Genomic DNA, 20358 nt, shown 5'->3' on the forward strand with positions numbered 1-20358 from the left:
TGAAAGACTACAACAGTGTCGCATCTAACACACGTCATCATGCTCAGCTGACTGCGACTGCAGACTCCTGTAGTGGAAAGTCGTGTTGTCAGTCTTGTTAGAGTGACTTATGTTAGAAGTGTCTGTCTCATTTTTCCACATGCAACGTGTCGGACATGTTTGGGTGAAGCTGATTCCGCATCGTTTTATCGCCATTTAAGCGACTTACAAACTTGCGATGCTCCGTCGCAGACATGCAGTGGCAAACTGTGTCTGTCTTAGCTTTACTCCTCAACGTGGCCGCAGCTTCAGCTCCTTCCTATGTCATCACAGTTGATGTGGGGAGACCAGTGGGAGATCTGAAACACTTCTGGAGGAGCACCGGTTTCTGGTAGGTGGGATATAGTGTTTCTATTCACTGTTCCTCCAGCGGAACACACAGTGGTGTGGGACGTGTCAGAAAGTTGAGATTTAATTGAACTGGACAAATTAAAGTGGGTTTATTTTTATACCGAAACTACCAGAGGACCTCTGTGACTAATAAAACGTGTAAAATAATGTTACAGCACGTCAGCATATTTAACAGAGCCAAGATATTTTTTTAAATGTCCGTTTTTTGACTGGAGATTGGCATAGCTTTTCATTAAATACAACAAATGTTGTCAAATGCCATGACTCAGTCTGAAATCTTCTACACGTTCGAAATTAATCTAGAAGCTGGCATATTTAGCATATTTAGAAAATATATCATCGCAAACTGAAACCGGAAGCTGCTCTTTGTGTCCAGCCCCCCTCTCCCTCACACCCAGGCCCACCAGTTTGACCTGAGCATCGACCAGCAGCTCAATCTGGCCTATGTGGGCTCAGTCCCCCATGGAGGGATCCAGCAGGTCAGGATACACTGGATGTTGGAGCTGGTCACTGCACAGTGAGTAAAGTAGTGATGAGTCACATGAGCTACCATGTGAAAGAAAGTGGGCCATTTAGTGTAAATTAAGATTTGTCTAGGTTGAAGGTGAGTGCGTACGTTTTTATGATAATTTGCAGCTGTCTTGTTTTTGTTGGTTTAGAGATATTGGAGGACAACCTCAGTACAATTTCACTAAACTGGACCAGCTGATAGAACTGTTGTGGATCAATGGACTCCGACCAGGTATCGCACCTTCGCCCCAGCCTGGAAAACACCACATCTTATTTGTGACGCATAGTCATCTACTTCTCAAATAAATCACACTTGTCTTCAAGTAATGAAATGTCAGTTGTCCCAATTGCTCTCATTAAGAATTCGGAGAGAGATTTCATTTTTTTCTTGCACTTATGCTCTTCAGGTTTTGAGCTGATGGGCAGTGTCTCTAACTACTTCACTGACTTTGAGGACAAATCACAGGTGGTCGAGTGGAGGAATCTGATTTATCTCATAGCCAAGAGGTACATTGGTGAGTGAGTTTTTGTAATTGTTGTGTTGTATATGTTTCTCTTCCTACCATGTAATCATGGCCCATTAAAGCCGAATCTGAAAAAAAATGAGTTCTAATTGAGAAACAGGCATTGGCCAAAGCCGACTGTGACTGTTTCAACCTGATTACTTGAGTGCTGAGATTTTACCATTTGTAAATAAAATACATTTTTGGATTAAATGTAAACTGTTCACTGTTGCTTCTGAATCACAGACAAGTACGGCCTGGGAAGTGTTTCTCAGTGGAACTTTGAAACATGGAACGAGCCCAACAACCATGACTTTGATAATGTCACCGTGTCAGTTCAAGGTAAAACCGTAACATCCTACACAACACTTTTATATCAGGTATTTTTAAAGTGGAAATTGATACAAGGAAACCAAATTAGTTCCCATCAAATTTGTTCTAATTTCTCTCATAGACAGGATAATATTTAAATCCTTATATTATTTCTACTTATTCTACTACTTATTCTTCTAGTCCCTTGAAAATTGCTTATTTGAAACTATATACATCCACAATTAGACACATACTTTATATTAGAAAAACAAAATGGAATTTAATGAATCACTTACAGATCGTCTCTGTCTCTGGTAACAGTCTGGGTTTCAGTGAAGAGTTTTAGCAACATTTACTGTCTACACACACTGAGTATTGCTGGAAATTACAGCTGCTGAACTTGATTAGCCAGATACAGCAATGCTGTGCCTCTTATCGGTCCTCTGGTTCTTCTCTTTAGGTTTTCTAAACTACTATGATGCCTGTTCGGAGGGTCTGCGTGCTGCCAGCGGTCTCCTGAGGTTCGGGGGTCCAGGAGACTCCTGTCATTCCCCCCCACACTCACCATACTGCTGGGCCATGCTGCAGCACTGCTACAGCGGCACCAACTACTTCACTGGAGAGACCGGGGTCAGGATCGACTTCATCGCCCTGCACAAGAAGGTGGGCTGTTCTGCACTCAGAGCATACCAAGAACAAGTAGGAAATCAATACAGTGATTTTCAGTCTTCTTTTTTTTGGGGGGGTATGAATATTTTCAAAATTAAGGTTCAAATTATTTGTAACGATCTTTGAAATCCTTATCAAGTAAACTTTCACATAAGGTCATGAAAAGCTGCACAAAATGACAGAAAATATTTGTCATATTGTTGTGAAGACTTTTTCACTATTAGGTGACGCAGTCTGGGTGAAATATCTACTTCCGAACACAAACAAAAGGATAGCAATGTTATTTACGCACTTCAATTCCTTTAATCCTTTAATCACCTGAGTAATTATTAGTAACTATATTTATTAATGCATTCATTAGCTTCATTCATTGTAAAACTGATGTGGTCTTTTAGACGCTGACTTTCTGTCTCTGTCCTTCAGGGAGGAGGCTATTCGTTACCCATTCTCCAGCAGGAGATCCAGACAGTGGCGGAGATCCAGGAGCGTTTCCCCCGGTTCCGCAGCCTCCCTGTCTACAACGATGAGGCTGACCCTCTGGTGGGCTGGTCCAGACCTCAGGGGTGGAGGGCTGATGTGACCTACGCTGCCATGGTGGTGAAGGTGAGGTGAAGGGATGAAGAAGAGCGACATGAAAAACACCTCAGTGTAAAATCATGTTTGAACATTGGATGGTGAAGATGGGAGGACATTTAATTCACACTGTATACATTCAATATCAAGATAAGACTGACCCTCTGCAAGTCATTAATATTAAGTTTTCTGAATAAGTGTCTGAGGTTTTTTTATTGGCTAAAGCTAATTGCTAATTTTAGAGATTTTCCAGTGGCTGCTTTTAACTATAACGTATTTGTTAACATTGATGACCCTAAAGTGACTCAGTAGTTTTGTACTTCACCGGGTGGAAAACAAACTTAGACTATAGGACAGTGACACACATTTACAGTTTTACCCCGAACCAATCCTCTGTTGTGCTCCCTACAACAGGTAATAAACCAGCACCAGGATCTGCTGCTGGCAGACCCCAACAGCACCATCAACTACACCCTGCTGAGCAACGACAACGCCTTCCTCAGCTACCACCCACACCCCTTCACCCAGCGCACGCTGACTGCTCGTTTCCAGGTCAACAACACCCAGCCGCCTCACGTCCAGCTCATCAGGAAGCCTGTCCTCACCGTCATGGGCCTGCTGGCTTTGCTAGGTGACCATCTCTTTACTCTAGAGCGGGTGACCCTCCAGGGTTTTATGTGGGCGTCAGTGGAAATGTATGATTGAGGTGTGATGGATTTAATTCATATATATGTGGATTTTCTAAACCAGCCCCTGTACAACTAAAACTCAGGCCTCCAAGGAGTTTCAGTCCAATGTTCATGGTCCTGTGTGTGATTTAACCTTAAGGAGAGACCCAGGTCCTGGCTCAGGTTCTGAGCTTAGCGGGAACCAGCAACAGTACGGTCGGCGTTCTCGCCAGCAGCCATAAGCCTGTAATGCCTGGCGGCTCAGACAGCTGGCAGGCAGCCGTGCTGGTCTACAACAGTGACGACAACAGCACCTCCAACAACACTGACGATGTGACCGTCTCACTGAAAGGACTCGCTGCCCAGAAGGGTTAGTTCAACCAAATACTGTCAGGTTAAGTGTTCATGTAGATCAAAATATTTGTGTATTATCAGACACAGGCCATTATTTCAGTCCTGCCCGTTCTGTCTGTTATCTGTGTCCAGGTCTTGTGTATGTCACATATTACATGGACAACAATGTAACCAACCCGTACCAGCTGTGGCAGAGCATGGGCAGCCCCGACTACCCCACAGCAGAGCAGTTCAGACGCCTCAGGGGTGTGCAGGTAAACAGGAGGCCTGATTATAAAAATGAACATTAGCACAAACATAATCCCAAAGCAGAATTATTTTATTTATTTATATATATATTCATTAAATGATTGTTTACTTGTTTTGAATCCTTGTTTTTTTTTTCTCATTCTAATTGAATCCACGCTGAGAATTATTGTGATAGTTCACTTATCATGCAGTTTAAGGTCTTTGTCCAAAACCAGAATGAACTAATTTAAATCAGTATAAATGGTGCTGTCCGTCAGATGAACCGTTGTGTTGTTCTTTAAGATCAGTCACAGAAAAAACAACTTTCCTATCAAGCAAGTAAATACTGAAACAATATATTGTTTACTTCCATTAAAAAATAATATAGTAATATATCTGCGAGTTTTGGATGCTGTTTTGAGAAATGCTTTGACCCACTGATGATGTGTCATTATGTCAGGACCCTCATGTTGATGGACCCTGGGAGGTTCCTGCAGGGGACACTCTGACTCTAAGAGCCAAACTGTCTGTGCCCTCCGTTCTCCTCATCCATGTTTGTGCTCAGCCCAAAGCTGCACCAGACCAGGTCAGTACCAACGCACAAAAACAATGTTAATTTATAACAACTCTGATTTGTCTCCTCCTTTATACATCAGTTGAATCCCACTTTGTGCAGTCTGTGTCATTGATTGTCGCTCTGTACAGTTGAGCATATGTTTCTGTGTCAGTGCAAAGAAAACTAAGATTTTCTCCAGTCACTGAAATTTGCAAAGCGAGAAAGTGATTTACGTGTGAAGACAGTTATGTCCTCAATGTATTAAATTTATTCCTAAAGAGATGATCATGATCTGTATTTGACTTTTGATTAGGTTAATGGATTACGCTTCATCAGGATCACCAAAGGCCAAGTCCTGATTGTCTGGTCTGATCACTGTGTCGATTCCAAGTGGGTGCACACGACTGAGTATTTCTCTATTTATGTATTTGCCAACACAAGAAACTAAAGAAGTGAAAGTAGACACTGCTTCATATGCAGAGGTCTTAATTCTAAGTGCAGCAGCACCGTGGATTTAATCCCTGTATCATGATTTTGAAATGCAGTGAATATGTACATGCAGTTTGCATGACATTAAACATTCGTTCATTTTCTTTTCTTTGTATTTGCAGATGCATCAAGACATTTGAAGTTGAATTCTCCACAGACCAAAAGAAATTCAGCAGGATTAATACACGGGACACCATTTTTACTTCATATGCCTATTCACCTGGTAAGGACTCCCAGTAAAATAAGTACTGAGTAACAAGTGATGGCAATGAGCAACAAAACAAACTTTTCTTCATATTTCAAACTATATTTTGGCATTGTGACATGCAGTCATAGAAATAACACCACACACTATGTTGTGTTCTGTAGTGGACCAGGAAGTCGGCGGTCTGTACAGAGTTCGAGCTGTGGACTACTGGGGAAGGCCCGGGCAGTACTCGCTGCCAGAGGAGTATTCAGAGGAGCACTAGACCTGGGTCAGGTCTGACAGGGTTAATGTTGTGTTTCTAAACTGTTTTGTACAGTGTGAACACATTTTAAAGAGAGATCAATGTGCTGATTACACATGTTACACAGTGTGGTTCATTTGTTTCATCTGCCCAATCACATTAAAAGCAAACACTTATTATTGATGTTCATGCTCTGCGACAGTAATACAGGCATCACATGCTGTTGATAGAGTATAGCAATGTTTGTTTTTTTAAAGACTTGAATATCAGGCAGGGCCAGTTTATTTATATAGCACCGTTCAGGCAATTCAAGTGGTTTACTGAGGCATTGAAATACATAAAAATGAGAACATTAAGATGACATTAAAATAGAATTTAAAAACAATGGAAACTAAAAATAAAAATATGTTAATAAATCATATCATGATTGCATAGAAGCAGGTATGAAACTCAGGACAGCATTTTAAAAGACATGTTGCAGTGATAAAAGACATTAAAAACAAGCGAATTCAAACGTGGCAAAAGATTAAAAAGAGCTGCTGTTTTGAGCCCTGATTTGAATGACAGTTTGAGCAGATCTCAGGTGTTCAGGAAGCTTGTTCCACAGGTGAGGAGCAGAGAAACCAAAAGCTGCTTCACCTTGCTCGGTTCGGATTCTGGGAACACTGAGTAAACCTGTCCCAGATGACCTGAGGGGTCTGGATGCTTCATATCGTACAAGAAGCTCAGAGATGTATTTAGGTCCAAGACCATTTCGTGCTTTATAGACAGGTAGTAGGATTTTAAACTCTGTCCTGTTGACACACAGGAAAGGATAGATAAGAGTGACTGAATACAATAATCACCAGGGAAAGGTTCGTTTCTGAAGCTGTTGTAGATGTATTGGCTTGTGGAGACGGATGAAGTAATTTAACACATTCTGTCTGTGGAAACCTTTAAACTCACTACTGTCAGCATGAAAGCACACAGTAACTAATTATAATAAAGTAATTATAATCTTTTGATTGAAATCAAAAACAGTATGGCCAGCATGATTCTATATTTTTGTAACTGTAAACAAATCCCAAATGTGTTGGTCAGTTTATCAGTAATCTGCACTTTTCTCTGTGGTATGTGGCTCACACTGAAAAACTAAAACAGGTCACAGATAAAGCCTGTAGTTTCATTTTTTGCAACAAAATACTTTCCCACTGGGTACTGTAGTTTTTTAACATTACTCAAACAGAAGTAACCAGGACTGTTTTCAGCGGTGGATTAATACATATTTGATGCTATAGTTTTTAATCATTTTGGACAACAATAGATCCTTAAGGCAGAATAATAATATATATCAGGTTTTGGATACACATACAATAATTGTTACCAGGATCAATCCATTGTTGATTTTGCTGATGTTTTTATGGGATTTACTGACAATAAGAAAATATCACCTGATTTATCCTTTAATACTTATTTTCCCTGAACGTGTCAGCTGTGCCAAACATCCAGAATGTAAACTGTTAAAATGAGATTTCACTGTTCATACTTGCATTGTCACATAATGTATCAGCAAAGAGAAGTAAAATACATAACGTCAGTGGGCAGTGAGATTAGGAATCAACTGACCACACTGTTACTTAAACCGTTTTGTTATCTGTAATCTGTTATTTGTTATCTGTAATTTGTTATATTCTATTTTGTTTACTTAAAATGTGTCTGATTTTTATAAGATGTGTGTTTTGTGTGAGGGATAAGTAAAAGTTGAATCAACAGTCTAACCTGATTACACAGTCATTTTTACAAAGAGAAGGACAACAGCAAGTTTCTTTACAAAATTTATTGTCACCATTAGAGAATAATTACACAGTGCAGATGTTACCCATTCATTTTGGCAGTGTTAATTCAATGTTTTCATGGGGTGTCAAATTTATCTGATAATTCTTTCTTATGCCAGTGGATAATAGCAAATCATAAACATAACAGGAATTATTCTGCTATTTGCATCTTTAAGAGGAGCTCTGTCTTCATCTTGGGCAGGATGATCGATCCAGTGTAATGAAGGGCTGTTCAACAAACTCCAGCTTAGGACCAGTTTAGCAAGCTCCTGTTAAGAATAGAGGAAGACGAAGAAGTGTCAGATGAGTTTACATGTATCACAGAGCTTGACACATGTAAAGACTAATTATGAACTGTGAAAATCTAGATAAACTAAAGATTTAGCTGAGAAACCTGCTACTTTTTCTAAATTTAAAGCTAAGAATACATGTTCCAAACCATCAAGTGCATGTAAGTGAATGTGAAAGGTGAGTACGTACCGGACTGCAGCACAGGCTGGAACTCTCCGGCCATGCAGATTTCCTCCTGTTTCTGGCGGACGACTCTCTGGATGGCAGGGGGGAGGCCACGGGGGTTGCGGGAGAAGACCAGGGCGTAGCCGTCCTCGCAGCTTCCATCCTCCTTCAGGGAGCGGCAGGCATAGGTGATGGCGTAGTTGTCATAGTCTGTGTCAATGACCCAGTAGTTGTCCCCTGGAAGAGCAGAGAGCAAGAAGTTAGTATCAGTTGTGTGTGAAGGAGACCTAGAGTGAGTGTGTCTGTGTATATAAGTAAAGAGACTTACCGCCGCTGGACAGGTAGCTGGCCAGTCCCTGGTAGTTCATGAACATCTTGCCAGGGGTGCCGGGGTCGGGCACGGAGTACTGAGCAGCCATGTCAGCGCACACAACCCAGAACCTGGAGGCCAAGGAGAGGAAGAAATGTGACGTTATCAAGCAGGAATTGAAACATTTAGTTATTTAAATAAATCACATTCACACTTCTACTAAAGAGATTTCTAAATATGCCAATTACTCACCCAAAGAGAGTGACTCTGCCCCTGGAGGAGGCCACCATGGCACCATCGTCTCCAACAGTGTACTCAGCAGAGATGTTGTCCTGCAGGAACAAACCCTCGGGATCTTTCTTCTGCAGAGCGTACCATTTTCCTGCATACTGTCGTGAAAAAAAAACAACAAATAGATGAAAATGCAAACTGTTTTAGCAGTAGACTGTGGATATGTTTGTACACAACATCATACTTTATTGTACGCTGATGACACACTGGTTTAAATTGAGGATGTTAATCATTATGTTTTGGTTGAATTTGTTTTTCCTACTTGTCTGTATCTAGGCGAACTACCTAACTGTCTGTCTTCTTTCCTTCTATTCATGGATTTTTATTTTTAGAGACATTTCTGTACTCACTCTTTGGGGTTCGAAGTCCTCTTTGACTGTGAAACTGTCCACCACGCAGGAGGCCAGGCCCTGCTCCACGCAGGCCAGGAACAGCATCACCAGGGCAAACATTTGGAAGTCCATCCTAGGTGAAAACCCAAATCCAGCAGATGTAAGTTTGCTTAGTTGTCTGATTTTACTTATTTAATTATCTTTACTTACAGTTGTTTGAAGAGGCTCCACACAGCTAGACCAAAATGTCGCTCTAGCAGCTCTATAGTAAAAGCAGGAGCTGGTCCCCACAAAGCTACATCTCCTTACCTTGAGGTGTAGAGTGAAGCTTCAGGAGGTTTTCAGTGCAGAACTGTTGCAGTGTCTGAGGTGTGGTGAGAAGACGGTGCATCAGCCTTTTATACCCAGCACTCAGACAGACTCACTGATTATTTTCACTTCTTGAACCTAAATGCAGAGTTTAAATCTACCGCTAATCCAGTTAACAAAATCCTCCGCTGTAAGCTGATGAACCCTTGCATTCAGCACTGTATAGGCTTTATGTAATTGTTTGCAGGGCTACATAATGGGATACATAACGGCAGATGCCCCAGGGGAGTGGGGAGGGGAGGGGTGGCCTGAGCCTCAAGTCACACGTCCACAGCGAAGGTTTGTACCCGAGCAAACAAGTGTATTTTGGGCACCAAGGTTGCATGAAAATTTAGGATAGGATACAATGTTAATAGTACAGATCTGTTGAATCAGACCTATGAGAAACTACTGTGAATATAGGCTGAATGAAAGACTATGAGACAAGATGACTTTAATATGATTCTGGGGTTTGTTTTTCTGTATTCAGTATCTATGAAATCAGCCATCTTTCAGGTTGTTTTTTTTTTTTTTTGTTGTTGTTTTTTGTCCATCTTTAGATTAACTGTCCCCACACCTCTGGACTGGGATACTAGACACACACTGTAAGTTTCAGTAAGTTCATGACTGGCCATAAAGGTTTTTCTTGTTGTTATTATTTTTCATTACATTGACATTGGCCTTAATAACTAGGGACAGAATTAAACTGCCTCACTTCTTCCATTATAAAATAGCCTGGAGAGAATCACTGAGTAATGAATTCCTGTCATGTTATGTGAGCAGAGGCTCAGGTGTTCCTGTCTGCTGTCACTCCCTCGGTTAAGTAACGTTCTGTCATCTTGTCCGTAAATGCTACCAGAGCTTCAACCTGTAATCCCGAGCAAAACATGTCATATAGGAAACAGCTGAGGTGTGTCACAGGAAGTTTACACCACTTCAGCATCAGCAAAATGCAGACAGATACCAAAGACTGACAATATTTCACAGGTGTAAACCTGGGTTGTTTCCTTCCATTTTGCGGCTGCAGATGCAGTTATGAAAATAATGTTTTCTTACTTTCATGTTTCCTGTCATTTGTTAAACCCAATTTTTTTTTAAAGCAATCTTTTTTGCCGTTTTTAAACCCGCTTTTACTTTAATTTTATGGCTTTTCCTGAAGTATAAGATTTTTTTGTCATACTCATTATTTAAATGTTCTCACTAAGAGTAGTGCAGCTAACTACTTTAAAACATTCTCTTATCTGTGTTGTGTTGTGGTATACTCTAAAAAAAAAAGGAAAAAAATGTAAGCAGATCACTGTAATCCCATTCACCCCTGACAAGTTCCCAACACCAGTCCTCAGAGGATATTTTTGTTTTGCTCTACAGTAGGTGAGAGCTAAGTAAAGATGATACACATGCCAGTAAGTGCAGCTGTATTTTTATATTGTTGTTGTTGTTCTAATAATAACCTGTCCTGAAGATATTAGGTAAGGCGTCTGTGCTTTGACATCCTGAGCTGTTGAGCACGTACAAAACCCATCAACCTGACACGTGACAGTGTTAACTCTGCAACGCTAATCTGAAAACAAAAACTAGGTTTAAATGACCCTGTTGTAAACACACACTTGCTTAACTGGAGGTGAGTTCAGGTTAAACATGTCTGCTTGAGCCATTTCAGGTCACCGGCTGATGAGTATGAATGGGGCAAGTTGCATAAAGAGGCTATGAGCAGGTGAAAACACTGAACTTTTTTTCTTCTTCTTTGTAACAGATACATATAGTTTAAATGTTTAGAATGAATGCTCATGTGCTTTACATAGTAAATACTGTCAAACTAATCAGCAGTGGAAATCATTCAGATCAACATTTTTTTAAACCCGCTTGCAGCTAAAATGATTACTTGATCCCCTAACATCCGTCAGACATTTTTCAAGAGAAAAGAAGCAAGACCAAACATTCCCTACTACCAGCTTCTCAGCTGTAAAAATTCACTGCTTCTGTCTTTTGTGACAATAAACTGACATTACCTTGGGAAGTCTGAAAATTGTGATATGGCATATTTCACTATTCACTTATATTTTACAGATGAATTTACTTACAATGAAAATAATAGTTGCATCTCTAAACTCAGTCTATAAGTTTCTATAATCTGAAGTTGAAAATTGCAAGAATTAAAACACTATGAAATAACAGTTGTTTTATGGCTGTATCTAATGTTTTTCACAAAACTTTATTAGTAACACAACAGGGAGAGGAATTTAGGGTTAAGGTATACAATGCCTTTCCCAATAAAATATTAATACATTACTACTTTACATTTTAATGAGATTGTTCCTGTGATATCTATGCACCTTCTTTTTCAAAGTTAAGTCTATGGGACTATTTGTGTTGATGAGTGGAGCATCGTCTGAGAGCAGTACAAGACACTTCTCACTCTTCCCATTTTCCTGTTAGGACAAATGAAAAATATATGTTTGTCCTTTATATGATGACTCTTGAGTTTTAATTGCAAAACAACATGTTAACACTAGAAGATTACATTGTCTCATATGTGCTGCAACAGTCTTGGGGAAAACACTAGGTATACAATGTGAGTAAACACAGACAAAGACTACAGTGATCATGTACTTCTGTATTTATGACTTTGCTTCATTACAAACATGAACTTAATAACTTATGAGGCTGCATTTGGAATATTACAATGCTGAGTTCAAGAGCCTTAATACACAAGATGTAACTTAAGGAAAACTGTTGTATCTGGCAATCCAGAGAAGAGTTGTATTATTCAAGGTAACAGTGAACACATCCACAACACGGGAGTGCTTGACTAGTTGTGACCTGACTTTGTCATTGTTACTCCAGAAAAAGGAGAAAGAAGGTGGAAATTGCACATGTACGTGGACATCGTCAACATCGCCTTCAAAAACTTTACTTCAGAATGGTGTCTTCGTTTGCTGGAGGGAGGAAAGGGAGGAAATATTTGAGATTAGTAAATTTGGGATTTTACATTGCAAGCACATTTCACAATCCTTAAGCAAAGTGTAATATTTTGTTGTGCAGTTCAAAGAATGATCTAACAACAACTGTATTAAACACTGGTGTTGCTATTATTGTGACCACCTGTATGAGCTGTGCAGCATAGAGACGTATGTGTGTAATGTACAAACTGCAGCCTGAATAGCTGATGTGTGAATAAGGGTGAGGAGACTACCTTCTGCCAGCTGCTTGGCAATGCGCTCCTGCTCCTCACGGGCCTTTTTCTCCTCCTCCTCAATCCTCCTCTCCTCAGCTGCGATAGGCTTCAGGTTATCTGAGCAAAAAATGAATAATATCACATAACATTAGTTAAGAAATAAATCCCATCCATCATCAACTGCCTGCATTTTATTTCAGAATGACATCTGGTTACATTATGTAAAGTGAACATCTTGAGGAAACATTTGTATATTTGTATAGAACTTATCTAATTTATTAAACAGGTGTCACATCTCCTTACGTAAAATGCTGCAGGAATTTAGTACAGATTAGTCTCCTCATCTTATAAAACAGCTGTTACAAAACTGACAGATCATTTGTCTGTAGTGCTTTACACATCATGTTTGGTGTGCAAAATGTTCTGTCCTATTTGTTCCAAATTATTGTTATATTTAGTAGATTAAAGTTGATCTCAGTGCACTGTTGCTATTAATGACACTGCCTGATGACCAGTTAGAATAACATACCATATCTCCTTTTGCCATAGATGATGCCAGCAAGCAAAGCTGAATACCTGGCTGTCTGAAATGGAAAAGGGGATACACATTAGTGACAGTCACAAAATCCCCAATTAACTATTAGGATTCAACACTGTAGGGTCCACAGTGTCTAGAGGTAAATAGCAGTTCTTGACATCCCTGCATAGCATCGCTTTCTTCCACTTGAGAAATATTGCCAGTGCGCCTGTTTTTAATTCAACAAGATGCTGACAAGCTCATTCATGCTTTTATTTCAAACTAATTGGGGCAGTGTAATACTCTTTTTACTGTTCTTCCAAAAAAGTCAATCAACAACTTCAGAACTCTGTACTGGCTTCACTACACGTCTATAGATTGATTTTAAAGTCCTTCTACATGTATACAAAGCTCTTAATGGTTTGGCACCCTCTTACATCGCTAATTCTCTGTCGTTTTATTTCTCTCCACCAGCCCATAGATCCACTACAGGGCATCCTCTAAATATTCCATGAGTGTCCCAGAATAAAACTGGAGAAGCAGCCTTCCTCCATCATGCACCTAAACTGTGGGACACCTGCCAACAAATATTAGAGGGGAAGGCTCAAAAAACGTTTTTGAAGGACAACTGAAAACATACCTGTTAAATGTAATTTTTAATTGCCCTTTACATTTTTTTTTTCTCATTGTATTTACTCGTGCAGTTGTCTTTGAATTCTTTATTTTATCATTATTTTATTCTATAACAAGCAACAACCAGGACAGCTTGAATGGAAAACTATACGTAAACCTTTTATACCCGAGGTAAAGGATGCCATAATATTTATCAAATATTTCGTATTGTGTTAATACCCATCATTTCCAATTACTTTTCTATTTCTAACCACCAGCAGGCACGACGCCGTTTCAATGACAGCTTCATGTATTAGCTTTCAGCAGCGTCAAGGGTGATGCTGTGTCAGTGCACGCTGCTACAGAATAATATGCACCACCGGTGTCATTAAGCTAACCCGGCACACCTGCGACCACTCACTCAGCCCTACTTTGACTGCAGGCTTCAGCAACGTTGCCAAGATACAGCTAACCATTAGCTAGCATGCTTGCTAGCTAATGGTTAGCAGGTTTGCGTCCTCAGCGTAGCTAGCTAACTGAAATAACTCGCAAGGGTCATTTTACAGTTAAGACACAGGCAAGTCGTTTTTCACAGTATGTCTGGCAACACAAACCTTGATCAAAGGCGACACTGCGACTGGAGGAGCCATTGTTTTGGAGGAGGCTAACTGCTGGCAGCAGAGGTCACTTCACCAGCGCAGAGGACTGAGGGAGAGCAGACGTCTTCTTCGTTGGCGTATTAGTGCAGCTGAGTTTCTCACCGCGGAACTGCTGCCATCCTCTGGAGTAGTTTGTCTCCTTCATTGGGAATTTATAGATAGATGTGTCCGTCACCAGGTTTATTACGTTTACTTGTCAGTGTAACTGTACAAAACACGTTTAAAATTAATTATGTTAAGATATTAAATAAAAATGTTTCTCTCTTTACCACAAAGAAGATAATCCAATATCTAATGAGAGCCTGTGTTTATAAATGTATATCTGTTAAAGGTTGCTGATATAGAAATAGAATAGAAGCACGCCTATAATATTCATGATCCTTTTTTGAGTTGCATAGGTATTTCTGTACGGAATAAAACACTGCACCCGTGTCTCTATATTATTTACTCCCCATCCTCTGAAAACTGTTCATAAGTTCATTACTGAAACCACCATGGTGGAAGAGGAGACCCTGTTGTGGACTACCTCTCACCTCAGATGTCCTACTATGAGTCTCCAGCTCATGAAGCATGTCTAGCTAAATGGATTGCAAACAGTTTTGCAGTTTTTGCTGACACTCTGTCACAGGTGTATTAATTTAAAGCTGTGGTAATTTTAGAGGTTGTTGTTTATTTGGCTGTTGTTTTCAACTGTTCAGAATAATTTATCTTCACTTTTTGACATAAATGGAGTAGGAAAAATATTCTACAGACCAATCCATGTATGAGGACTGCTGAGTTTCTCTTTTTATGCTCCTTCCACTCAATGGTCATTTTGAAGCATTGCAGAAATACATTATTTTGTGTAATTATTATGTTAGTATGTTTACCACCATGCTGTGTTACAATTGCCAGCAGCTAGAAGATGCTGAATATTTCAATAGCATGTGTTGTTTCTCTAATATATCATCAATGGTCATTAGTGAACAAAAGCACCTTATTACACACCTGTGAAAATGGGTTTTTGCTATAGCAAAGGTCACCCAGAAGAGACCAGTAGAGATGTATGCAGGTAAACAGGTCTCTGCCTGATAGTTCTCAGGAAGCCAAAGTATTTTAGTCAATGAAGAAAACAGTTTTATGAGCAGTTCAGTGTTTATTGACAACAGAGTGCAATGTGTGATACTTCCATATTTTGAAGGCAAAACTACTGAACATTGCAAAGACATGAGAAGCAGCACCAGTGTTTCAAGGTCTAGTACACAATGCAAGCCTGTTGCAGACCTCCTGTGCATGCACACAGATTTTAAACATCACAGTTGCATTAGAAGAGAACTAATATCTGAGATGTAGGTAATTATACCTGCCTAAGCTGTCTCTGAAAACTACAACTTGAAAATCTGTGGAGTTATGTTGCAGATCAACAAAAAGCCCTAAGCCCTGAGAACTGCTATGGTAATATCAAAAGCTTTTTCATTCATTCTTTTGTGGCCCAGACTAAAACAGCAAAGTTTGACCTCTTCACCCAAATAGTTGAGTGAGTTTACACATTTTCATTGTTGGAATCTGATTCAGGAGGACTGCTTTTAAAACACATTTAGTTAAAAAAAAAACTTCAAACTTCACTGAAGCCACATTATACTTATACTGAGTGAATTATTCAAACCCAACCCATAATTGCACAGCTGCACCACTCCATCGTATTGAAATGTTGTAGATGTGTGTACATGTCTCCCCAAAATTCTATGCGCGTATTTGATAAAGTATACATGTAAATCTTTGAGATTTTGTAATGATGCATTTAACCAGTTGCTCTGGCATTGTTTAAGCGTTTTAAGAATTCATTAACAAGGAGCCTTGTTTTGTGTAACTGCTCTATATGATAATATGGAGATATTATATGTTAGCAAGGCAGTGAAAATCCCTCTCTTTGTATGGACTGTTTATTTTTTATGCTTCTTACTATTAGATAACAAAAATATCATGTTCTGTATGCAAAAGTAAATATTTTACAAGATCAGTCAGTCATGCTACTTAACATATCTTCTAAGCACCCCCCCCCCACACCATACTGTTTTCACTACTAACAGACTTGGAGTGGGTGTGTGATCTGTCACTAGTCTATATCTTTGTCTATGTTACATTTATTTGTCCCCATCACATACATTTTTTTTGCACAGTCAAATATATTTTTTTAATAGAAAACACATAAGAAATCAGTGTGGATGACAAGGGCGTTGTCCAAAGCAGTGGTTAAGCTTTTTCATTGTCCTCTTGGTAAATCTGACCTTCCCTCGTTTCTTCAGTGAGGCTGTGTACTCATTGGACTTGAGTTTAGAGTAATAGTCTGAGAACTTGTTGAAGAGGATAGATATGGGCAGGCCGTTGAGGATAATTCCAAAAGCAATGCAGATGAAAGCAAAAAGACGACCCAGTATGGTCTCTGGGTAGACATCTCCGTAGCCCACTGTAGAGATGCTGACCTGCGGGGGAGTGAGGAGAACAGTCAGTGTCGATGGAAGAATCACAAACAAGTAGAGAGGTTGAGTCAGTCTCCTGGTTACTAGACCTTTGTTGACCCATGTTGTCATTTTTCCTGTGAACTGGTGCATTTTGCAGTTTGCCTTTATTACACAGCCAAGAAAACAGAAAACAAAGGGGGACTGGATTCAAACTGCAAGCCTTTTTAATACATTACCACAAGGACAGGCCCAATAATTGTATTCCTAATCCAGTGACACAGGTAAGTATAAAAATATTAACCATGAACACAGGAAAAAGTATACACTGACTAACTAGAATATGCAGACTATAAAAACCCAGCAAAGTATGCTGATTATAGTGTGCTACATCATAATAGATTTATGGCTACCAGTTAGGGGAAAAAATCTGTCGAGGCTTTCTTGTCGCCCTACTTTGTGTTGTAAATTGTTGGTAAACAAAGTAATAAAAATAAAATGACCATTCATGCTGAAATAATTACAGTTGCACCAAAAGTATTCAATTGCCTGTTAAAAATACTTGTTAAAATTATAGACACATCACAAAGTTAGCCTGTTGCAGCAATACAGAATAGACAGTCACCACTGTGTGGTCATTAGCCCTGCCCTAGAGTCTTTGGAAAAAGTGGCAGGGCAGCTAACTCTCAGGTTTCCTGCTTCTTCTTCCTGCTGGTGTCAAACAGTCTTGCTGTATTGTATGAATCTAAGCAGGGGGTATCTGAGTTTCAGTGAGAAGCTATGCCCACTGTTTGAGTTTCCTGCTAACAGACTGCAACAAAACTGACCTAGAAATGCGTGTTCCAGTGACTCAAAGACAGCACGCAATTCTTCTGCTTCTGTTCACACAAACACAGCAGGAGTGTCAGCTGTTGCTGTCAGTGAGTAGTGCTTAAAGCAACCTTTACTTTAACCATTACTATGATTACAAGGATTATCATCTCCTTTCCTAGGATTAGAGGTAAGATTGTACCACTTCGATCAAAGAGGGAGGGGAATGATCCGTTAATGGGTTTATTCATGGCAACGGACAGAAACAAAGGTTTGTGTTAGCAGTTTAACTCAAATAAAGACATACAGACATTAACCAGGTTATTCTACCCTTAGAACTGACCTGGTGCCAGTCTTAAATCAGTAAATTTACTTAACATTATAAATATATAATCTGTAGTTTGAGTCTTCACGCTGACCACACAAGTTACACGTACCAAAGCATGAGGCGACTCATCCTGGAGTAGAGCTGACCTCACTGTGTTTTGTAAGCTACGTAGTGCTGGAGCATAATCTAATAACATTACAAAGTTAACACACCATTCAGGGACTATGTCAGCATTTAAGTAATTGAAGGACAGAACACTTCATTATACTTACTTAAATAGGTTACTGTGGTTTGTCACATACAACATTTCTAATTCAAGACATACAAAGACTTGTATGTTTTTTACATGTTGTATTCAGTTTATTCTCTTTTTAGGATTGCTATGTATCCTCCCTCTATGTTGCCACTGTTGATTATGTTCTCCTGGTCTTATTACATTTTACAAAGATTTACTTACAGCTGCCCACCACCATGCATGAGGAATGCTGGTGAAGTTTGTTTGCGGCATGTCATGCTCCACAGTGTAGACCATGGCAGAGAAGCTGAAGATGCCCATGGCGATGAAGAGGAAGAGGCAGCCCACTTGCTGGTAGCACTGACGTAAAGTGAAGCCAAACGCACGCAGACCTGTGGAGTGTCTCGCCAGCTTCAATATACGAAAAATTCGCATCAGTCTCATGATTCTCAACACTTGCCCCAGCTTTCCCACCTGCCCCACCGCCTGCATGTCAGCCTCGTGCTTCATGTAGTTTTCCTCATTGTCAAAGAACTCCAGGATGCCCTGCAGATACTGAGGCAGGATGGCGATCAGGTCCACAGTGTTGAGCACACTCCTGCTGAAGGCTTTGAGGTCAGGTGTGGACACCAGACGGAGCAGGAACTCCATGGTGAAGAAGGCGATGCATATAGACTCCACATATTCCCAGTATGTCTTGCCACTGAGCTGACCTGAGGGAGTTCTGTACTGCATCTCCTCCACCGTGTTGAGAGTCATGGCCACCAGAGAGATCAGGACAAACAGACTGGAGGCCACAGCCATTACTTTGGCCTTAACAGATGAAAATGGCTTTTCCATCAGGTTCCAGATAGCTCGGCGCCTCTGGCCCAAGAACATGTCGTGAAAGAGTTCCTCATTCTCCTCGATCTCCACCTCGGCCTCCAGCTCCCTCTGGATCTTCAGCTGCTCATTCAGTTCATCCTGTCTCTCCTCAAAGGAGATGCGGCAACAGCGGTGGGTGTTTTTGATCCTCACGCCCCAGTAGTTGATTTCCTCCAGGAAGTTGCGCGGACACAACTCGTCCTTGATCCACAGCACACCAGTCCTGTAGAAGTTGAAGATGCTGTGGAAAACATCAGGGTCCCTGTCAAAGAAGTACTCATTGTTGGTCACAGTGTAGTCATCGCACAGGTCCAGCTTCATGTTGTGATCAGTGTAAGTGGCCAGTCGTCCTATTCTGGTCTTGGGGTACTTGGCAGCCATCTTGTAGGCTATCTGATAGGGCTTCCCGCCTACATTGATGTTGATCATATAGTTTCTCTTGGAGGGTGAAGGCTGCTTGGCGAAGTTGTATGGAACATTGTCATCTTCTTCATCCTCATACTCAGCGTAAATGTCGTAGATGTCTCTGCTCAACTCCTGCATGGAGTTCCATGTCTTCACACAGCTTTCCTTGGCTAGTGGGTAAACAATCTCAGAGGGTCTTCGATTAATATCCGAATCGGTGACCTTGTAGTTGGGGAAGAGACTCTGTCTCCTGTTCCACAAGTTGGCCACCTTGCTGGTGCTCCCCATGTCGATCCCCCAGATTACACAGCAGACAGAGCACTCAGACCAGCCAGCATTACTCCTGTCTAATACCCCCTTCACCTAAGCATGGAGGACAGGAGCAGGATGCCTCATGGCCCCATTAATGTTGCTGACTGAGAGGATCCGCGTGCTTACAGGACATCTAAATACTATTATCCCCTGCTGAGCTGCCTGGCTGACATGACGTTGGCTGTGTGGCATATCTCAACAAATGCCCCTCAAGAATTCACCCACTTTTAGTCTATAGATATTTTACGATATGAATTTATATTGCTTACATCTGATTTTAGTCATTTAAAGACGGAATAAGCAAAAATAAATGTAGTTGTGCATTTGTTTATGAATAGACATTCATGTGTCATGCATTAATCTTTTTGAAATCCCTGCAGATTACTCAAGGAAGTCATATTGGAAGGCTATGATTTGAAAATACCATCGTGTTTGTTTTTAGTTACTTTCACGTTGCTTGTGGGGGAAACTGCAAGACTATGTGATCATCTTTTTTCTATATTTATTACAAAATATGATGCAAATTCTTATTCTAGTAAAAGTCTTAAGAAAAATGACTCTAAATTGTTTATGTGGGTTGCTATTTTGCACTGGTTTAAGACTCCTGTAGTGAAGGAGAACAAAGAAAGGCTGGTGGATACATAAAAGAGGATAAAGGCTTTAAGCATTAACCTACTTCCTGATTGGGAGGGGGTGCAAGATTCCTTAGACATGAAGTGTCTTGGAAATAATCTTTTGTTTTTATATTAAA

General features: G+C 40.3%; 3 protein-coding genes and 1 long non-coding RNA gene across 5 annotated transcripts; 2 read left to right on the forward strand and 2 right to left on the reverse strand.

Moving 5' to 3' along the window:
- The first annotated feature begins 24 nt into the window (after positions 1-24).
- Positions 25-7458, forward strand: idua (alpha-L-iduronidase). Of its 2 annotated transcripts, XM_071482163.1 has the most exons (14): positions 25-370; positions 767-907; positions 1050-1132; positions 1308-1415; positions 1650-1745; positions 2176-2378; positions 2808-2987; positions 3372-3588; positions 3786-3995; positions 4112-4233; positions 4668-4793; positions 5077-5153; positions 5375-5475; positions 5622-7458. In XM_071482163.1, the coding sequence occupies exons 1-14, from the start codon at positions 234-236 to the stop codon at positions 5720-5722; spliced, it is 1902 nt and encodes a 633-aa protein (XP_071338264.1). In that variant the 5' UTR covers positions 25-233; the 3' UTR covers positions 5723-7458. The 2 variants fall into 2 exon arrangements, with proteins under 2 accessions (XP_071338264.1, XP_071338265.1); XM_071482164.1 differs by lacking the exon at positions 1650-1745.
- A 44-nt stretch (positions 7459-7502) lies between these two features.
- Positions 7503-9366, reverse strand: LOC139623709 (purpurin-like). The gene is made up of 6 exons (XM_071482165.1): positions 9214-9366; positions 8923-9037; positions 8534-8670; positions 8300-8412; positions 7996-8208; positions 7503-7784 (listed from the first exon to the last, which is right to left on the reverse strand). The coding sequence occupies exons 2-6, from the start codon at positions 9034-9036 to the stop codon at positions 7774-7776; spliced, it is 588 nt and encodes a 195-aa protein (XP_071338266.1). The 5' UTR covers position 9037; positions 9214-9366; the 3' UTR covers positions 7503-7773.
- LOC139623710 (uncharacterized) lies at positions 8664-13549 on the forward strand. Its single transcript, XR_011691585.1, has 3 exons — positions 8664-9064; positions 9813-9857; positions 13419-13549. It is a non-coding gene; the product is annotated as an uncharacterized lncRNA (long non-coding RNA).
- Positions 13550-15987: 2438 nt separating this feature from the next.
- LOC139623712 (potassium voltage-gated channel subfamily V member 2-like) lies at positions 15988-19723 on the reverse strand. The gene is made up of 2 exons (XM_071482169.1): positions 18249-19723; positions 15988-16677 (listed from the first exon to the last, which is right to left on the reverse strand). Exons 1-2 carry the CDS (start codon positions 19581-19583, stop codon positions 16411-16413), a joined length of 1602 nt encoding a protein of 533 aa, XP_071338270.1. The 5' UTR covers positions 19584-19723; the 3' UTR covers positions 15988-16410.
- Between the last annotated feature and the right edge of the window lie 635 nt (positions 19724-20358).

Source organism: Trachinotus anak, unplaced genomic scaffold (assembly GCF_046630095.1).
Source record: "Trachinotus anak isolate AG129_WGS33_773 ecotype Australia unplaced genomic scaffold, CSIRO_AGI_Tana_v1 ptg000008l, whole genome shotgun sequence".
In the NCBI taxonomy this organism is placed as follows: domain Eukaryota; kingdom Metazoa; phylum Chordata; class Actinopteri; order Carangiformes; family Carangidae; genus Trachinotus; species Trachinotus anak.